The sequence below is a fragment of the Emydura macquarii genome, unplaced genomic scaffold (genome assembly GCF_026122565.2).
Source record: "Emydura macquarii macquarii isolate MOO-44397 ecotype Brisbane River unplaced genomic scaffold, CSIRO-AGI_Emac_v2 contig_1230, whole genome shotgun sequence".
NCBI lineage: Eukaryota > Metazoa > Chordata > Testudines > Chelidae > Emydura > Emydura macquarii.
The window spans coordinates 4,848,963-4,870,220 of NW_027131367.1; the positions used below are offsets into that span (position 1 = coordinate 4,848,963).

Below are 21,258 nucleotides of genomic sequence, written 5' to 3' on the forward strand. Positions count from 1 at the left end.
TGGAGTTGGCCAAGGGGGGAATCTCGGGGCTTGAATTGTCTGTCCGGTGCAAACGAGAAGATGCTCTCTCAGGGGATGTCTGCGCTGCACAGTAAGCTCAGGTTCCAACTCAGGTTTAAGCCCAAGCCCTCCTTCTATTCACACACACATCCGTCCGATGCGGGTCAGCAAGCACGCAGGACCCAAATCCTAGGACCCTGCTACGGGGGTGGGTCAAAGCCTGAGTCCTGCTGTGACTTGGGTCCGAGTCCTGTCTTTATGCAGTCTGAACGCAGCTCAAACCACAGACCGGAGACAGAAGGTCTGCATGGTGCAGTATGGACATGTTAGTACAACGGTGAGACCTGGGTCTAAGGACATAAGAATGGCCATATTGGGTCAGACCAATGGTCCATCTAGCCCCGTATCCTGTCTTCCGACAGTGGCCAATGCCAGGGGCTTCAGAGGGAATGAACAGAACAGGTCACCATCAAGTGATCCATCAAGCGTCTAGCAATAGAAAGCTCAGGTTTACAATGCTGTGTGGACTCTCAAAGTGTTGACTTGAAAACACTGAGTCCAGAAGTCTGGGACCTGAGTTTATCATGCAGTATAGACATATGCTATGCCATGCTTCTAGCCCAGCTGGCTGTAAAACACTTCCCAGATTAATTCCTAGGCTGAAGGGCACTGGTTCTCATGCTCTTCAAGTGGATCCAAGATTTTCATTATTATTTGTACTGCAATAGCACCTAAATACTCTAGTCACAGCCAGAGACCTCATTGTGCTAGGGTATCGCAACACAAAACAGAAAAGACTGTCCATGCCAGAGATAACAAACAATGTGAGTAAAGACGTTAGTAAATTGTGCTCTCCAGTTAGGGAGGGATTTCAATCTAGGTCCTTATACCTCTGTAACTTCTTCATGGCCTGGAGAACACCTGTTAACCATATTCCCTGTGTCCTTTAATGCAGAGACAAGGTGGGTGAAGTAATATCTCTTATTGGACCAAATTCTGTTGGTGAGAGAGACAAGCTTTCTAGCCACACAAAGCTCTTTTTCAGGTCTGGGATATTACCTCACTCACTTTATCTCTCTAATATCCTGGGGCCAACACGGCTACAAGTACACTACATGCAACAGTGTCAGATATAACATATCAAAGCAACTTTCCTACATTTATGGAACCCATGGGATCCATCTTCCATTAAGAACCATCCTGGGAAGAGGAAATTAATTTCCATTTAATTTTTCTGGGAAATCTGCCAAACTTTATTGGGAAATCTGCAGGACTTTTTGGTGTGGTCAATCTAATCTCTATTTCTTCAATTCTGTCTCTTTTGTACGTGAGGGCAGTTATGTTTTAAGTCCCAGGTAGTACTGAAAAGAAGTCTTTTATTTCTCTCGGCTGTAGCAATGTCCAATATTAATGTATTTATGTTGATAGCAATACTAAGAAAGGGTACCTAACCAGGCACTCTGATCACCAATGGTATAATCTTAAAAAGATATCACACATACTACCCGGAGCGCTACAGTGCATTTCAATATAACATGCCCAAAAATGAGGTTTGCAGTGTGCCTTGAAGATCAGCAAATGAGGCTATTTTGGACCAACAGAGGAAGCAGTGAGAGTTTGCCCATCACCATAATATCTAGGCCCCATTTATTTGTTTTACATACCACCTGTGGCAGACGGACCAGCGTACTGTCCAACTATTATTTAAAAACATGCAAATATAAAAAATTATCCCAAAATCCTATGCCATTCCTAAAGCGTCTTTGGCCTAAAATACCCAATGAAAAAGCAGTGACGTGTTCAGCCATAAAAACCCTATAGGAATAAAATAAAATAAAAAGTTTTGTAATCACGAGCTGAAGTTTGCTGAACTCTGGCTGTGACGGACAGTCAGGGGGGTTTAGTTTCAGAGGCAGGTGCCCTCAGAAAGCTGAGTTCTTGGCAGTAACAGCTGAAATGCATCGGAGAGCCTCCTATGTTGTGATGGAAAAATATGGAAGAAGGCAGCCTGTTAAATGAAAGGGGTCACAGACTACACAGGGCTTTAGAGATTATCGGTAGCACCTTGAATTGCACCCAGGACTGAAATGGTAGCCATTGCAACACATGGTGAACAGGTGCTGTGAGCGCTGAGGGGCAAGCAGATCTTTGGCCCAGCAACTGGGCCATCTGCTGGTCAGAGGTGGGAGGAGTGGAGTTCTCCGCGCAAGGCAGTGTGGGGAACTATGGAGGCTATGCCCCACAATTGCTAGAGTAGATCCCCAGCATATGTGCTGCCCCCAAACTCCATGGGAAGGTGCATGCTCCATTCCTGCTCCCACGCAGTAGGAACACCATGACGTTAGCCTGTTGTAAGCAGCTAGTTGAAAATGTTTTACAAAAAACATCTCTCGTAATGTCCAGGCTTTGCCCAGGTTCATAGTGAGATGTGACCATGGAATGAAAATGGGTTTATGATAAAGCAGTAAGCCTAGAGACTCTAACTTGTCCCACATTTATACATGCGAGTGCGCTTAAAAAACTGCCACTTACCACTTCTACTGATATTTATGGTATTTGAAGAGTTCCCGGTACTCGGAATGGAGAAGTACCACAAATATTGCAACAGCTAGTAAAATGGCGAAATGCAGTGAATGGAAGTTTTTAAAAATCTCCACCCTATCTGTTATTGTTTTCAGGATATACAAACTATATGTTACATCGGGGTGAGAGGGAGAGAAAGTCAGGACATGAGAATGGCCATCCTGGCTCAGACCAATGGTCCATCTAGCCCAGTATCCTGTCTTCTGATGGATATTATTAAGTGATCCATCCCCAGTCATCCAGTCCCTGCTTCTGGCAGTAAGAGGCTCAGGGACGCCCAGAGCATGAGATTGTGTCACTGACCATCTTGACTAATAGCCATTGATGGTCCTGTACCCCATGACCCTGTCTAATTCTTTTCTGAACCCAGTTATACTTTTGGCCTTCACAACATCCCCTGGCAACAAGTTCCACAGGTTGACTGTGTGGTCTGTGAAGAAGTGTTTGTGTTAAATTAATAGTCTATTAATTTCATTGGGAGATCCCTGGTTCTGTGTTATGCAAAGGGGTGAAAAACACTCCCTTATTCACTTTCTCTACACCATTCATAATTTTATAGACCTCTCTCACATCCCCCCTTAGCCATCTCTCTTCTAAGTTGAACTGTCCCAGTCTTCTTCATCTCTTCTCATAAGGAAGCTGTTCCATATCCCTGATCATTTTTGTACTTCTCTGTAGTTTTTCCAATTCTAATTATTTTTTTGAGATGGGGCAACCAGATCTCCACACAGTATTCAAGGTTGTGAGCGTAACAGATTTATAATACGGCAGTATGATATTTTTTGTCTTATTACCATTCCTTTTCTAATGGTTATGAACATTCCATTAGCACATCAAGCAGTCGTTTTCAGAGAACTCTCCACAATAACTCCAAAATCTCATTCTTGAGTTGGTGTCAGCTAAATTTAGACCACATCCTTTCGTATGTATAGTTGAGATTATTTTTTCCAATGTACATTTATTTGCATTTATCAACTTTGAATTTCATCTGGCATTTCCAGGCATCTAGTTTTATGAGATCCCATTGCAACTCTTTCCAGTCAGTTTTGGACTTAACTATCTTGAGTAATTTTGTATTGTCTGCAAACCTTGCCACCTCACTGTTTACCCCTTTTTCCAGATCATTTATGAATATGTGTATATATCATGCAACTGTCTAGCTTATGAATCATAAAAACCTTGGGTCACTTTCTATCTAATACTTCTTTAATAATAAAATAAGAAGCAGTTGTTCCATTAATTAATACACATTTCCTTTGCATGGTAAAAATCAAGTTCTGTAGTAAGAATGACTGATAGTCATTCTTTAGTATGATTTTGAAAAAACTGAATATATGTGATTAGAGAAAAACACTACTGAATTTCTGCACCTATATTAGCATTAGGGGGAAAAGCCTAATTTAGTTCTCCCAAGTCCCTGTTTATTTTTAATATTAAAATAAACATAACAATTAAAATAAATAAACCTGCAAATTGGGGATGGTAACATTTTGATCTGTGTTGATGAAAATATATTTCAAGTGGAGGTAATTATATGCAACTGAATGAAACAATGGTGGAACATTATTTAGAAGACCAATTGTGAGTTCTACAATGCATTGCACAATGTACCCAATACATTACAGAATAAGCATGACCCTGCAAACTCTTACTAAAGACTTTGTACTTATGCAAAAAAGACCCAAGGAAGTCTGCGATAACTGGGATGAATTAAGAATTACTCACAGGGAGTGAAACTTTGCAGGATCAGGTCATGTAGTGTTTTATATTGAACAAGATATTGGAAAAGCAGAAAATGACATTCTACTGCTGCTAGATTCTTTGCAATCTTCTTTAGGTAGCCACAGCTATGCCCAGAAAACCCTTTCTAGCAATGAAACATCAATTTCAAATGATTGTTTGTTTCTGCTACTCTTGACAAATTCATCTCTGGCCTTTGTGAGTGGCAGAAAGACAAATGCTTCCTAAATGACCTACGCACAGGGAAGTTGAAGTTACATGAAATGTTTCTAAAAAACCCTTTCCTGTTGCAAATCTCTTCTCGAAAAATGGGATGAAGAGGGTTAGATGCAGTTGAAAATTTAACCCTAGAAAGCAAGTGAGGTTTGTTTTCTTCCTAGCCAGAAATGGTTCTCTGGCATGATGTTATCTCTTTCTCTCTCACATCGGTTGTCTACAGCACCCATCTAAGCACCATCTCCATTGTACTTAAAGTCCTTTTTTCCATTAAAAGGGTTAATTTTGCTTTTAAATTTTGTTTTATAAATATAAGCTATAAATAGTTGCCACTATAAATATTTTCTACTTTGCTTTTTCCCCTTTCCTAGCCCTTATCTGGACCCCAGTGACTGCACAGCAGGAGCTAATAGACTGGGTTGAGCGGGGAGAATAGTCAGTTTTTGCAGCATATTCCCTGCCCACAGCCCTCAAGAAAGAACATTTTCTTTCTTTCTTCAGCATAACATCTGAGAACTGCTTTCTCCTTTGGAGAGATTCCCCTGGGAGATTCTCCCAATGCTCGATCTGCAGGAGCAATGCTACCAAAGAGCAGGGGGGACAGTGAGCCAAGGGCTAATATGATCAGTGCGTCTGAGATTGTGCATGCACTGTGAGAACATGAGAGTCTCAATCCTTCCAGAGACAAAATTTCAGTCATACACATGAAACCACACTGGCATAAAGAATGGGTACTCCTCTCCCCTAAGTAAGTTAGCCATTCGCCAGCCCAGCCTGGCTCTCACCTTCCCCACCCTCAGCCATTCCTTCCCCCAAACTTTGCAGAACACAGCAGCGCCCTAATGGAGAAGGTCTTCCCAAGGAAAGGAGGGATCCAGAGGCACATTGCTTTGTAGCTGTGAATAAATTGCCCTCTATGTCTGAGTGGTGGAATTCCCTAATGATTATAGCATCTCCCTGTCTTGAATTGGCCAAATACATTTTAGTTCCCAGGGTTTTTATTTCCAGCTGAAAATATATTGACTCTAACATTACACTTACAATGGGACCCTGGTCTTTTATTCACTTGTTACAATTGGTTTGCTGGGTTCATGCAAGACCAGAAATTATGCTTTAAAGATTGCTTTTTGCTTGCATCTCCATTTCCCTGCATATAAACTAACAGAAGTTAGCCTTTCTCCTCTAACTGTTAGGTCAGCGAGAAAAAAAATCATCAAATAAAGTTGTTTATCCTATTTACAATAAAATCTTGAGATTGAGCTGTTCCTGTTGAGGTGTTAAAGAGATCCAATGCTTGGGTCCTGTAAGAAAAATGAAGCCATAATTGCAATAGAAATAATAAAATAAGCAATATATAATTCAGTAATGCATCCTGTAAGGTGGCAGAGGTGGCGGAGAGGTCATCCCTATGGGGATGATATCTTCCAGGGGGAAAGTCATTGATGAGACTTAAGATGGCTGAGAAGTCCAATTTATGCTCTACAGATTTTTCCACATATGTGAGAGGTGGTTGCTTAGAGAGAGCCCAACTGCTGGCCAGTGTGCTGTACACTTTCCTTCCTCCTCTGCCTTTTCTCAGTCTCTGGAGCAAGGCGATTGAATTCGGTAAGTAGAGGCAATTAAATACAGTGAGTTTTGATGAAGGACTTAAAAGCGCGAACAAATGTGTTACATATTTTGCAAGCAGGTAGGGTGTGCACACGTACAGCCAGTGACACGGTGATAATGAGTTTCAAACCTGTTTTGTTCATAAAAGGAAGAAATGTGACCTAGGAAATGTAATAGTTTTACATTCCTGACACTAGGGAGTTTTCTCTGCCTTTCCTATTCACTATTCTGCTTTGTTGGGGATGTAAAGACTGCTGAAGACTACCGAGGGCTGTATTACCTGAAACCCAATGGAAAAAACTCACCAAGCAACAACATTATTTCACAATATTAAAAGTGAATCTGCATTTTCTGCTCCCTGCACACAAAATCTGGGCAAAACAGACTGTAAATGCAACAAGACAGGCGAAAAAAGGTTGAAATAATGAGTCAAAACAAACAATTGAACAGTGAAGGCAAGAGAGACCCTAATAATGGAGACAGTGCTTAATACAAAGAGAAACTTCCTTTCCACAGCATATTGAGTATGTCCATCTACCTGATTGGGATCATTCTCTTGCATTCCTTATGCACCTTACATTTGAGGTCCTGACCTTGCAAGAGGTAAGCACTGAGCATCCTCAAGTCTCAGTAGATGCTCATCACTTCACAGGCTCAAGCTCCCAGAAATTGTGTTCTTTAGGGTGAAGTTTGCATTTTTACAGTACTACAGACTGCATCATCCCTTGGAATAAGTGACCATCCCTGCATTTGTTCATTACCTTCTGTAGTGATACTACCTTAATGCTCTCTTGGCTACCTTCACACTTAAGAATCATGGATAATCATATGGGTTGCAACTTAAGTAGATCCTTTGGGTCATCTAGATTATCTCCCCATGTCATGGCAGAATTGCCTAATTTTCTTCATCCAATATACTCCAGGATACCTGTTATAGATGTCTGGGTTCTGATCTGAGTTCCCAAATGCATAACTGAGCTCCCTAATTGGGCTGAGTCCTCAGTTACAATGTAGGGCACTTAATTCACCATAGTCGCCATTCCAGCAATAGTAGCAATGGTGAAGGTTGTTGTACTGGTAGGATTCAGGTATTTCATAATTTTGTTTTGTTTTTTTACCACTGTGTTGTCCAGCACTGCTGTGGTACTTACAACATACTACATCTAGCATAATACAAAATGGGGACTGAGTAACACTGTTCTGTGTAAAAGGGAAATTCCCCCATATACCAAATCCCATCTGAAATTCCAGAAAAAAACAGGCTATTCTCACTCGTGATCCCTTTGACTTGTGATCCCTTGTGATTTAAGTCACCCAATCATCTGCAGAACGATGCTGATGCCTGTTGGGACTGTGCTGAAAACCCCAATGGTTTAAACAGAAAAAGAGGTGGGTTACCCACAGCTGCGTCTTGAATAAATTAGGTCAAATTTGCCTCAGTGCCCTAGATCCAATCTGTACCAGAACAATACCGTCCTAAGACATTGTTTGTAAGTCATGGCCATAAAGCAAATAAAAATATCCAGTATTGTGTTGTTTCTTTCCTAGAAAACAAAGCAGTCTACTAGGAATAAAGATCATTAGGATCCTGAATCTTGCCTTGTTGTTATAAAGGAATCTGTTCTTTCTTTATTCTCCCACACCCTCAGGAGCATGGGGCATCAACCAGTTTCCACCATTTATTTTGGTCTCGTGCTGATCTTTTCAGGCTTTTGAGTGTTGTGTTGATGGATTGGGCTTCTTTATTGTTCTGCGTAACGTTTTCTATAGGTCACTCTCATTTTCACTTTCCAGGCGGTGTCCGTATTATTAATCGAGGTGAAAGTCTGGTTAGTGGCATCCTTGAAGCATATCCTAAATATGTCCATCGTCATCTTCTTACCATGTTTGATGCTTTAGCTTGGTTCGTTCTATTTAGAACGTCTGATGTTGCAAGCAACTCTCGCCAGTGGACTCTGATAAGAAGATCAACTCATTCCCAAGTAAAGGCCTGCAGAAAACCTTCAATTTCTGACGTCGATCCCACGACGCTGCTCTGTGAAGGAGGACAGACGTGGTGCCTGTGTTAAAAATTCGTATTTTTCTATTAGTGCCACTCCTGCCACTTTTCCAGTTGGTTCAAGTTTTTGGAAGTTCTTTGCTGCTCTTGATATTGCAGAAAATAACGTACAGCTTCATCGAACCTGCCCCGTTAGCGTCAAACTCAAAATTCCCCATTGACTTCAGTGACATGATCCGAATAGTGTTTGATTTCTGCCAGGGCTGAGCCCCGACACCTCTAGGCTTGGCAGTTCAGAGCCCCGGCATCTCTCTGCTTACCGCATCAGTTATGAAAGTAAAAAAAAATTCTTGAGCCCTGGCACCTAATTGCTTAAGCTTCTGCACCTCTGTCGTTACAAATTAAGCACTGGATCAGGATCAAACTCCATGGTAGTTTTCTAAGCCAACTAACATATCAGTAGCTGGTTTTGGATTTAACTGGATTTAAAGGAGAGTATGTTCAAACAGGCAGCTCTAAGATGGGCAGGAGACAGGCCCAGTGGATACGAAAGCCAAATTGTTTACAAAGTCTGATTTTTTTAGAGACTGATCAAACTAAGCTCCTGTGCAATGGGGAGGGGCCAAGTGGATTAAATAAACAGACTGCTTCTTGAATTTCCCTCAAAACTCAAACCAAACCGATGGGTCAAAATTGTTCAGTGAACTTCTTGGGATCATTTCTGATTGACTATCTAGAGTGGTTCACTCACCCAGTGAACCAACTCTGTGCTTAGCAAAATACATGGATGGAGAGGCAACAGTCTTCAGTAAATAATATGTCACTTTTTCCTTTCCCGCGCTCTCAGATTTCTGTGTTGATCAGTTTCCTTTCTTCTGCCAGTTAGTGCCTGAGAGCAGATTCTGCTCGCTCTTTCTGTGGACACAGTGTGGGGACTCTGAGCACCCATCCTGCATAAGACTCAAGCAGGGCGGCAACCCTTGTACCCAGAGGAGCTCTGAACCCTTCTCCACAGCGAATGACTCTCCTATGGCCACTGCACTTTACTCTGGCTGTTCCCAGCAGGCGCATTTCAGCCTTTACTTTATAATCTCCCTAATACTTTAAAAGTTGGCTTTGAGCCTCTAATATTATTTGAGCCAAATGTCCAAACCCTATTAAGCAAACACCATTGGGAAGGTCAGAGAGAAAAGGATTATGCCATTTTCTTATCAGGTACACACACACAAATCAGCAAGGAAATTCTAAGAAAGTTACACTCATTCCAGCCCACAGCTGGTTGTGGCAGCGTGAAGCAACTCAGCTCATGGCTTTCTACACAGGCCCTGAAATCTAACCATCACAAAAGTGGAATGTCTCATTTTTCAGAGGGCTGGTGTTTGCGCTTTCCAGCTGTGACTGAGTGCTTCAGAGAGAAGAATCTTAGCAGGCAAATTTCCTCTCTTTTATTTCTTGCAGGCTGGGTGTGAACAGGTCGTGATTTCCCCCAGTTAGTTGTTCATTCACATTTTTCTTCTGGGAAAAGCTTCGGCAATTCGTGAGTGAAAATCTTTGCCAGTATTCAAGAGCTGGGTTAATTTGATAAAATAGGTCATAGTCTAACTTCCTGTTCCTTTACTGGGGCCTTGATTTAGGAAACCATCCTTATTCAGCACCACACTTAAGCACATGGGTTAAGTATTGTCCAGAAATGGGATGGATTTATTCACGTGCTTAAGTGCTTTCCTGTATTCGGGCCTGGAAGAGTGAATATGCAGAACTCCAAATCTGAAATTCAGGCTATTCTGATTTAACAAATACTGTAGGACACCAGATAGTGGCCCCAATCATAGACAAAGGAGAAAGGTCAAGAGACAGAGAACAAATCAAAGCTGACACATGAGTCACATCATCAGATACATGTTGTGGGCGGGGTGAAGCATCATTAGGATGGTGGGTGTGGCCACTGCCCTTCCTTTAGGATGGTTGTGGGAAACAGGCTTTTTTATAGCAGCTTCCACCTGGACAAAGGGGTGTGTGAGACCGCCCAGAAATTAGAAGTATGTGGGTAAGATGGCTTTGCTGGATATTGCTTCCCGGTGAAAGAGAAGCAGGAAACACAGCCCAAAGAGGGAGTCAGGCCTGGTCTACAGTTAAAAATTAGTTTGACCTAGCTACGTCACTCAGGGGTATGAAAAAAAAGCCTCACCCCTGAGTGTCGTAGTTAAACAGAGCTAACCCCCAGCATAGCTGCAGCTAGGTCGACAGAAGAGTTCTTCTGTTCTCTATTCTTCCTGTGCTCAGAAAAGGATCCATAATTACAGATCAGCTGTATGTGACTCTGCTCTTTATATGGTTATGCTGTTCCAGTGCTCTCATCAGCTCTGGTAAAATTAGCAGTACGCTAATTACACTGGACCAAATTCACGGCTGTTGAAACAGCATGTATTTCATGGGAGTGAAACTTGAGGTTAATTTAGCCCTCTCTGTTCTGTTTTTATAACAGCAACTTAAGGGCAGGGGCTATTTCTCTCTCTCTCTCTCTTTCTCTCTGACCTCCCCCCACCTACACACACTGCTTCCCATCTAAGATGACTGCATCTCCTGCAGCATTGTACCCACATCCTGAAATGGCAGATATGATGAACTGTTTTGAAAATTATCCTGGTGCATCTTTTGCATTGACTCTCCTAATGGAAGCCTGTTCCCTTCAGCACCAGTGCCTTTCTTATGACCTGCCTGCAAGGAGGAGGAGGAGGAGAGAGGACAGAAAAATCAATGCTTGGTCCCTCAAGAGCAGGTGCTGCTCTCCTGGGTCTTAGTGGGGCTCAACACACTGTTACACCCACAAAGATACAAAACAAAACCCAGTGGGGCGGAGATTCCTATCTCTGCAAACAGGCAGGTGTCTAGCCAAAGAGAGAGAAGAGTTTTTACTCTACAGCCATGGTGATTAACTGGTGAGCTGTTTACCAGAATCTGCCTCCCTGCTCACATATTACTGCCCCCAACCCTGGGAGCAGTCCCATTGAAATCAATGCGGCCACTTTTACTCTGCATGAATAAGGAGAGCAAAATCTAGCTCTAAATTTGGGCTGAGAAGGAAGTTTCCCGTCAGATGTATTGATAAGAATCTTTCCTGGCTTCGCTCCCTGAGCAAGGCTTTATCCATTTACTTATATGTTCTGGTTTTCATGCCTATCCCTTGGCTCTGGGAGCTTTTACAGCCATTGAAACTAGCAGTATTTCATGCAAAACTTAAAATCCTTTTGCACAGTGGTTCTCAACCTGGGGTACTCAGAGGTCTTCCAGGGGGTTCGTCAACTTATCTAGATCAGTATTTCTCAACTTGGGGGCTGTGGGATGGGTTTAGGGGGTCGCAAATGCAGGGCTGGTGTTAGAGGGTGGCAATTGCCCCAGCCCACATCACAAGGGGTCCCGCGAAGCTAATTTACGTGCTTCAGCCCTGGGTGGCGGGGCTCGGGATTCAGACTCCTGAAAGGGGTACAGTAGTCTTGAAAGGTTGAGAACCACTGCTCCAGCACACCCTAAACAGGCGGCTTATATAAAAACAATGGCTGGAATGAGTGCTGGTCATATCTGACATGCTGATTTTCCTGCAGCTGCTGCATACGTTGGTGACATGAGTGTGACTTTGGCATGCCTGTCTTTGTGCTGTTGTTAATTTTTGTATTGTGGTAGCACTTGGAGACACCAGTCATAGGCCCAAAGCCCCATTGTGCTAGGTGCTGTACAAATGCATAACAAAAAGATGCTCCCTGCCTCAAGGAGCCTACAATCTAAGTAAATGAGGAGAGGCAACAGACAAATACAACAGACAGAGGGTACACAGGGAAACAATGAGACAATCCAGCTCAGCGTGAAAACCAGTGACTATTGTCATGTTTTCTGTAGGCACCATGGTAAAGGAAAGTTTTAAGGAGGAATCTGAAGGAAAGCAATGAAGTTGCACTGCAAATGTTTACAGAGAGTTCCTCCCATACCGCCTGGAAAGCACAAAGGTGCTTGTTTGAAAATTTGTGTTCAGGGACGCACAGTGAAGAGAGCTTTGGGTGTGAAGTGATTATTAAGGCATCTCCATTTTATAATCTGCTTATTCTTCTGTATTATTTATAGTTAGGTGCATATAGTTATATTTTATGGTTGTATTTACTGAAGTATCATTATAGCTCTTGGCTACACACAGGCAGATCCAGACAGACTAGCAACATTTAGCTTCTGGTCACTGATACCCACTGAAGTAAATATCTTTGGCCACAAATAGATTGTTGCTCCACTGGAAAGGTCCCTGGTGGGGGGTAGCCAGTTTTGACTGGCTAAAGCAGGCAAATCAAGCAACCCCCGGGCTCTGCTTCTACGTATAAGAGGAATGATACATTATAAATCAGAGGGACTGAACATGTGTAGAATCAACATTTATAGCAACATCATTTATTCACTGAGTCTTGATTTATTGCAATGAGGTAGTGAAGTCTAAAGGACTGAGCATACAGTTCAGGTTTAGGAAGTCCTGAGTTCTAATCCTGTATTTGGTCAATACCGCTTAATTGCTCTGTCATAGCTTCCCCATTTGTGATATTGTTATAACAACACTGTTTTAATGTCATGCACTGGCATACCATGACAATAAATTCATTGATGCTTGTACAGTGCTTTGAATATTTAAAGGATTCTATTGTCCTACATTTTAATATTGGCAAACAGATGCTGCTGTGGTGGTCAGATCTTGTAGGGATGGGCAGGAGGGAAATATCTAAGATAGACAGAAAGAGAAGGGATGTATTCTCTGGGCTGAGCATTAGGAATGATTTTTATAATCTATAGCCCTTTTCTGCTAGTAGGTGCTTTACAAAGAAATGTGTCATTAAATGCCTCATCAGTCATGAAACAAATTGGGGCCAGCAAAACTCATGGACTACTCAGGCCTGTATCCTTTTATGGCCACAAGGTGGCGGACGGATGACCAAAAATATTCTTGCTGGCTATGACTGAGCTAATATCAGATGATTACTTTTGTGTGTGTCAAACCCTTCATCTTTACAGCGTGCCAGTGCCAAAGAGCAAACCCAAGGGATTTGAGTGCTTACTTCCCTTGTCTGTAAATGGAAACAAAGGTCTACTAGCCCTGGATGTCTGCCATAAACCGGGCACCTACCTAATTTTCAGTAGTTGTGCGAGGTGCTGCAAGAGCTCTATGAAATTCACTTGTCTTGCTTCACGTAAGTTTGTGCAAAACTTTGAAATGCTGGTTTCACTCAAAGGAAAACTGTGTGCAGACTGAAACAGAACCAAAGTGAAGGGGCTGGTTTTTACCTGAAAACCATAAAGCCCAACTGATATTTACGCCAGAATCTCAATCGTCCCAGTTTGATTCCATTCTGGGCCCGTTTGCAGGCTTGGGAATCTCCTGGAACTTTTTGACAAGCTCCGAGTGAGATCTGAGTTTGAAAAGGAACCGGAATGAGTTCTGAGGTGGTTTGGAGTTCCGTTGCAAACGTTGTGCACGGAAGTAAGCATGGGTGACAACGTAAATATCACATTTGCAAAAAAAGACAAACACTCCAGTTCTAGAGATATGCAGGAATGAGAAATCAGTTCTGAATTTGTCAGTGATCCAAATCCGGATCTGAATTTTCCAATTGAGTACCAACTCCACATGCTGCTTCTTTGATTCACTCCCGTTCAACTCCAACAGAACTAGGATTTGACTTTCTAAGCAGACCCCAATTTGTTGGAACTAGAATCTCGATCCATTTTTGGAGGGGGATGAGTGGGTTTGAACAAAATCCAGATCCAAATTTTCCACCTTGTCCCTAATATCTATACATGGATTGCTTCACTCCTGCAGCCTCCTGACTTGTCCTTACCCTGCATGTTCCCTCATTTGCTTTCTAGATGGTTTGAAAATGAGTTAGCCTAAATGGGCTTCCTGAGATGATCCCCCTGCTCTCAACCCCATTCTGTCTGCATTCTCCCAGATTAGGAACAGCAGAAACTTTTTTAAAATGTCCATAAAGTGTTTACAACCAGGTTTCATTCCTATCAATACACCTTCAGTGCACAGCACGCACCTGTGACTTGCTGAAATGACTGTAGAGCTTAATGCTTCAGGTTAGGTAAACAGCCAGACTCAGCCCTCCCGCACAGTGTTTAGATCTGAGCAGTAAACAAAGGGATTTCACATTATGTTCCACATCTAAAAACTGACTTCACAGAAAACATGCGCTAAATGATATATTATAATGGGGAAGGAAATGCCAACTGGCTGAATGAATGGGGATGGGTGGATCTGGAAAAATGTTTTTTTTAATAATAAAACAGTTATTATATTCCCTGTTTCATAAACTAACCTTGACTTCAGAACAATAGTTCTGAGCTTGAGGAGAAAATAAGTGAGATGCCGCCTGTATGGATGATACATAGGGACATTGCGCACAGCTTTGTACTTTATAGTCAACAATTCACATCATCAGGCATGTTTTGCTGCAGTAAAATGATTGGGATAAAGAGAAGAGACAAACTGGTTGCTCAGTTCAAAGCAGAATCCACTCTCTGCTAGAGCAGACAGAAGTGCTAGTCCCATACTCTCCATGGTGGCAGGAAAAGGCTGAACTATGATCCTTGGTCCTTCTGTACAGATCTGCAGAGCTGCCTTTGTACAAGGAGCTTGTGCTGCAACCTTGCAAACGGCTGCGTAGCAGCGACCTTCCCCACCACTCCAATCCTTTCTCCAGAGCTCTGCAAAAGTCTGGCTGATTGCCTTGTGGAGTTCTCATTGAGTAACCAATACCACCTGCCCCCAATGCCGGGCCAGACCTGAAAGGCACAGCCTAACACTTTGTGGGCCTGATCACTGGGTGAAAAGACTCCCGCTAACTTCAGCAGGTTTTGGTGCAGACCCTAGGCCCATTTTTCTGCTGCTGAGTGATTTTTTTTTTTTTTTGCACAACTTTGCTTTAGGGATGAGTGCGGAAAAGCTGTGTGCTTGCTCCATCTAGTGCCCAGCCTGGCATGGGCATGATATACAGAGCAGAAAGACCCACTTCTCCCCCACCCCCAGGCTGCAGTGCCATTCAGCTGAAGACACTGCAGCAGTCACCGCAGGAGTTTGCATAGTCCCGTTGCGGGAGGGAGGAGGGAGGATTCAAAGAGGAGCCAGCCACGCCCACCCGTTGCATGACATCATACAGGAAGCTTGCAGGGAGTGGGATTCCATGCTGGATGGAGGTTCTATATCCCATGCATGTCTTTATCTACTCCTCTGTCTTATGAAGTGGAACCCCATGACTTCCACTATCAAAGTCATCTTTAGCATATGGTTGTGGCTGGATTGTTCTGTGAAATGAGCTGACTGCTTAAGCAGAAGCTTCCCTTGAATGTATTTATAGCGTTGAGGGTTTTCTTGTCCTGCAGCCATACCCACCTTGCGCCCTGAAAACCTTCCCATGATATCTTCCGTGCAGGAGACATGGAAGCTGCAAATGCTGTAACTCAGATCGGATGTGGGTTACGACATGCCACCGGGGGGGGGGGGGGGGGGGAGGAGTGTGTGTGGCAGAAGCATACACTCTCCCTTAATGTATTTCTTTATTTCTGTGTCTTCATTTTTAAAAAGCCATTGCATGCTTTCCCTGCCTTAATTATACATCATTTTATATACTATGATAAATGCAATAAAACCAGTGCACACAGGGGACATCCAGACTGGATCAGACCAGTAATTCATCCGTAGTCCTGTCTCGGACAAGGCTTACTTTACTTACTTACTGCCCGTGACGCCAGTGGCGCATAGGGCAGCAACAAAGTCCTTCCACTTCTGCCGGTCGCTGGCCAGAGCGCCTATTGTTCCCCACGTGTGGTGGTGGTCTTTTAATTCTTGTTCTCCTGTTCGGCGCCAGGTTGTCTTTGGTCTTCCTCTCTTTCTCTTCCCATCTGGTTTCCAGTGGAGTGCAATTTTGATAATGGATCCGTCCTCTCTTCGTAGGACAAGGCTAGCTTTACATAAAACTACAAGAATTGCTATAGGGGACTGTTATGAATTAACCTGGCCATGGAAGAAGTTTCTTCCTAGCCCACATCAGTTGACTTATGCCCCCCAAAATATACATTCTTGTACATACTCACACATCCATATCTGTATCTACAGCAGGAACCATCTGAATATATTCTGGATTTGACTAGCACTAGGCAATTCCAGAAAAAGGGAACCTGCTTATTGTGAACTTGTATTCAGTGAAACTCCACTTATAGAGCCCACTTCCATGAACACTTACTCACACAAGTAGCTTTATTACAAGGCTAAATCTACTCATGTAGGTGTTTGCCAGACCGGACACTAGAGAATAAAAAATCCCCAAATGGTTGTAATGCATCTGCAAAGTGTATAGCTCAAGAGTTCAGTTTCTAGAGGCACCTTCTCTTGTTGTGAAGTTGCTCCATGCAAGGAATTGTATATACTGCAACAGGCGTGCACTATAGATAGATTACAGAGGAGGATTACAGGTGAACTGCTGTAAAAACCAGATTAACAAAGGGATCTATATTAAGGGTTCAGAACGGGATCCGGAATACCAAAGTGGGTGGGGAACAACTAACAAAAGTAGGCAGCAATACTGTTTTATGTTACAGCTCCTGGATTTCACTTCCTGAGCTTTGCAAATCATCTTGTCAGAGTTCATCACTGTGTACATAACCTCAGCTGTGTTCTCACTACCATATTATGAATTTTTCTTCAAAAACATGAATTTTCAAAACATTCTACCACTGTATATATTGATTTTAAAGCAACAAAAGTTCCCCAAAATTTAAAAAAAAAAAATCTTTGAAGTATTTTCATCTAACATTCTGAGATTCAAAATGCAATACGTGTTCAGGTTTTGATTGGAGAAATTGGGTGGGATTTTCAAAGCCACACTGAAATTATGGATACCCAGATCTCATTCATTTGAAAATTGGCTGTCCAAATTAATTAGGTAACTTTGAAAATTCTACCTACAGGGTACATTATATTGTTTTCATTCTCTGATTCGATGAATATGCACTTAGAACTAGGTTTATTATGTATATATTTGTGATTTGTGTATCTATTAGATTTGTGTATGAATTCAACATTGTTTATGTTTTAGAGGCTGCTTAGGGAATAGTTGAGGCAATTTTATAGCAATTAATAGCTAGATCTGGGACTCTGAATCTTTCTGATAAGGTAGTTCTCTAGAATCTTGGTTGACAGCTTTCATTACATCTTCTGGATCTTCAGGGCTGCTGATGAGGGCAACTGCCTTAAATGATCTGTCTCTGACCTCCAACATTGATGTACTTGTTCCGCTGTCCAATGTTTTCTCAATTCTGTTCCATTCTTGTTCCTTCCTATCCAGTAGCTTTGCACTGCAATAAGGAGCATAAAATTCTGTGGTTTCCTCAAACTGTAGGCAGTCCACATTGTAGTATTTTTTCCTCACCTGCAAGACACTGTTGAACCTGTGTCCCCAAAGGATTTCTCGAGGCACATATGAACTTCTCGACTGGTGTGAAGTTCCAGTTGAATCTCCAGTGTAGACAAATGTAACCAAGATTTCAAAATTGTCCTTGGCCAAAGCTTTCCGATCTAGACCGTATAAAGGGCTGTCACGGTCAATTTCATGTACGATAGTCACTGGTGTAACAAGTATGATCTGGTCATTTAGTAACTTCAAGTCCTTGTATTCCATCGTCATTCTCCCTTCCTTATCTTCCATGTAGCGCAGAAGTTGAGCTCTTACAGTGCCTTCCACCATGTGGTTTGGCCGGAAATCACCAATGCGCCACAGGAGGCAAAGTTTCTCATCTCTTAGGCCTACAATGGCATAGTAGCTGAAGCGGATGGTCTGAGCCCTCTTTCGAGCCGTGGCCATTTTAGCCAAGGCGGCTCCAATGATGAATGTGTCAATAATACAGCTTAATACTGACTGGAGAATCATCACGAGGATTGCTACGGAGCATTCTTCGGTAACACAGCGAAAGCCATAACCTATGGTCGTTTGGGTTTCAAGCGAGAATAAGAATGCTGCCGTGAAGCTATGCACCTTAGCAATACAAGGGGTTATGTCTTCACCATGCACTAGATCTCCATGTTGGACTGCTATAAGCCAAAAGACCAAGCCAAAGAAGAGCCAAGAAAGAATGTAAGACAAAGAGAATATCACAAACATATGGCGCCATTTGATGTCCACTAATGTGGTGAAAATATCAGCCATGTAGCTCTCCCATTCTCCAAAGATGTGTTTGAAATACACATTGCAGCTGCCATCCTTGTGGAGAAATCTCTTCTGCATTCTTTTTGCCCCCACTTTGCTGCATTCTTGGTAAGAGTTTTGGTAGCTGAGCTTATTTCCCTGCATGTTTACAAGCCTCTAGAGATCCCGATGCTCAGTCATGCTTCTTGCATCTGCTCAGTGGCTTCAGCTCAGTGGACACAGCTGTGGTTCTCTCTCTCCTCATTTGAAATCTACAAAAGAAAAAGGAGAAGAAAGTTTTCTTCTGATTTCCTATAATGGACTTTCCATGACACCTAAACTAAGCACATCCATTGTATGGTTTCAGTGACAGCTGTTAAGATGTACAGATACTGAGTATTAATTAAAAACAACGAGAGTCCTGTAGCAGAGTGCTGAGTATTAATTATGCCTCTTGTCTCTTGTCTCGGAAAATATCATTAACTAGCAATGCAGGGGCTGCTCAGACATTCCCCCAGGCTGTGATTGCTCCTGCACCTGCCTTGGCCCCAGCCTTGTCCTGATTTGCCTCGCTCCAGATAACTTGGTTCTGACCCTCGGCTCCTACCCCTGATCTCCAACTTTGGCTCTGACCCTTAACTCCAGCATCTGGATTCTGACTATGGCACCGACGCCTGGCTCCTAACTCCGGCTCTGACCCCTTCTCTGACCCCTGGCCTCTGCCTTTGGTTCTGACCTGGACTCTGATTCCTGGCTACTAACTCATGCTCTGACCACTAGGCATGACTGCCCGCATCCCAGTCTCTGACAAACCCTTTCAACAGGCACTTAGCTAGCCAGTCACCTACAGAAATTCCTTTCCACTCCTTTGTCAGTGGGGGAAGCATTCCCTCAGCTGTTTCCAAAAACCTGATCAAACAAATATCTTTTCCATCAATATGATTATCCCTGCTCCAAAGAATTTACAGTGTGAGTCAGAGGATAGCTTAGTCTCTGTGCCCATTCAGTCCTTGGTCTCTAGGATGATAGTGCCAGAAAGGGCCTTATTTAGGGTCACTGTTCTTTTGGGGAGGAAGGGTTGGGGATTTTAATGTGTGCTCTGAGAATTGGAGTGAGAGCCTAATCTTTTTCACTCTTTAATCTTGGAATCTCAGGAGAAGTTGAAGCGCCTTTTCTAACAGTTGCCCTGCTTTGATATGACCCAGATCATCTGGTTTTCCTTTTCTCTTGGAGCAGAAAGCCTCGTGCACACCTTGCAAGGTACGCAGGCTGAGGTATAGCCTGAAGAGGGTGCACTGTGCTTACTGGCGAAAAAATACCATTCAAGCTAGCCAAGGCGAGCTCAGCGCAAGAGCCGACATAAACAAGAAGAGAGCCTCTTGAAATGATCGACCCAGTTGCCACGCTTGGAAACCTAAATTTGGTTGGCCAATTACAGACTGAGGCACTCAGTGGGGCTCATAGGCACACTGGTACCAGACTGACATTCAACTGCAGCAATCCATTGAACAAGAACTTAAGTGCCTAAATTTCAAAATTTGGCTCGGAGGGCCAAATGCTGCTCTCAGTGACACCGCTGCAAATCCCGAGAAACTCAGTTGAAGTCAAAAGACGTACTTTGGATTTATAACTGTGTAACTGAAAAAATCCTACAATATACATGAAGAATCCTAGAATATACATCTGTAACTGAAAAAATCCTAGAATACACATGAAGTCAGAGCATGTCTTGTACATGAAGTCAGTGCATCAGATTCTCCTCTCACATTGCTGTAAATCAAGGGTAACTCCTCCGACTTTAGTAGGATTAGACTGGTGTAAAACTGAGAACAGGGGCCTGTAATCATGTCACATTGCAACATATAATAAAAGAGAGACTGACGTACTGATTAACCAATGCATGGCATCTTTCATGGTCATTTATGCCCATGCACAGTGGGTTTGAAACAGTGACAAATCAAAGTTGGCTGTAGGGCTGGCTGAAAAATTTTAATCAAAACTTTTTTTGACATAAAATTGGTTTTTCAACTGAACAACATTCTTCATTTAAGGTGTCTACTCTCCTCAGAAAAAATCAGATTTTTCAACCAAAAAACAATGTTCCTCCCCACCCCCCACTCCTGTATTTTAGTTTTCAGCTAAAATTTTTAGCTTTAGGTTTTCCAATGAAAAGTCAAACTTTTCTGTGGAAAGAAAAATAAATTGGCCAACCAGCTCAGGTAGTTTTCACCAAATCTATAGTCATTGTGCATGGGTGTAAATGACCACACCAGATTCAAGTAATGAAGAATCTGTCCCACAGCGAATGATATATACTGGATAAGCTAAATTAACAGACCAAAAATTCTTCTTGCATCTGAGGAACAATGACCGGCATGCTTAGACACTATTCCAAAAACACTTAAAAGCCAAACATAGTTTCCTTTTCTTTTTCTTTTTTCTTTTTGGTACAAGAATGAATGTGACATATGGTGTCGTATCCTCAGAATGTGGCCTTCATTAAAAAGCACAACATGAAGGTTTCCAAAAATACTTCTTGGAATACAGTCTTTGGAAGCATTCATATGACTGGCTTTACTCATGGCTTTAAATATCCATTGTAGTGTCATCCATTGCAGACTCTTGACCTAACATTTAGTAAGTTGTCTTTGAAAACAAACAAAAATTGGAAACAGTTTTATTATTTTTAAGAACTCTGTAATGTGAGGTGTGAAAATGAGGCAAAATATGATCAAAGGCCAATATAATTTCAAATAAAAAACATGTTTAGGGTTATAATTGTTTTTCTTGTTGACTGGTTCAAACAATAGTTCCTTAAGAAACCACAAACATCATGGGATTCTGAGAGCAACAAAACAGTTCATAAATCAACGGCTACTGAGTCGATTTTGCTCTCTACTG

General features: G+C 42.4%; 1 protein-coding gene across 4 annotated transcripts in view; it reads right to left on the minus strand.

Moving 5' to 3' along the window:
• Window positions 1-15,695: 15,695 nt before the first annotated feature.
• Window positions 15,696-21,258, minus strand: part of KCNJ16 (potassium inwardly rectifying channel subfamily J member 16) — a 41,979-nt gene continuing 36,416 nt past the window's right edge. For all 4 annotated transcript variants that reach the window (XM_067547299.1, XM_067547302.1, XM_067547301.1 and 1 more), the window contains one exon: window positions 15,696-18,629. In XM_067547299.1, the coding sequence (XP_067403400.1) occupies window positions 17,317-18,522 (1,206 nt within the window). In that variant the 5' untranslated portion in view covers window positions 18,523-18,629 and the 3' untranslated portion in view covers window positions 15,696-17,316. The remainder of the gene's footprint in view (window positions 18,630-21,258) is intronic.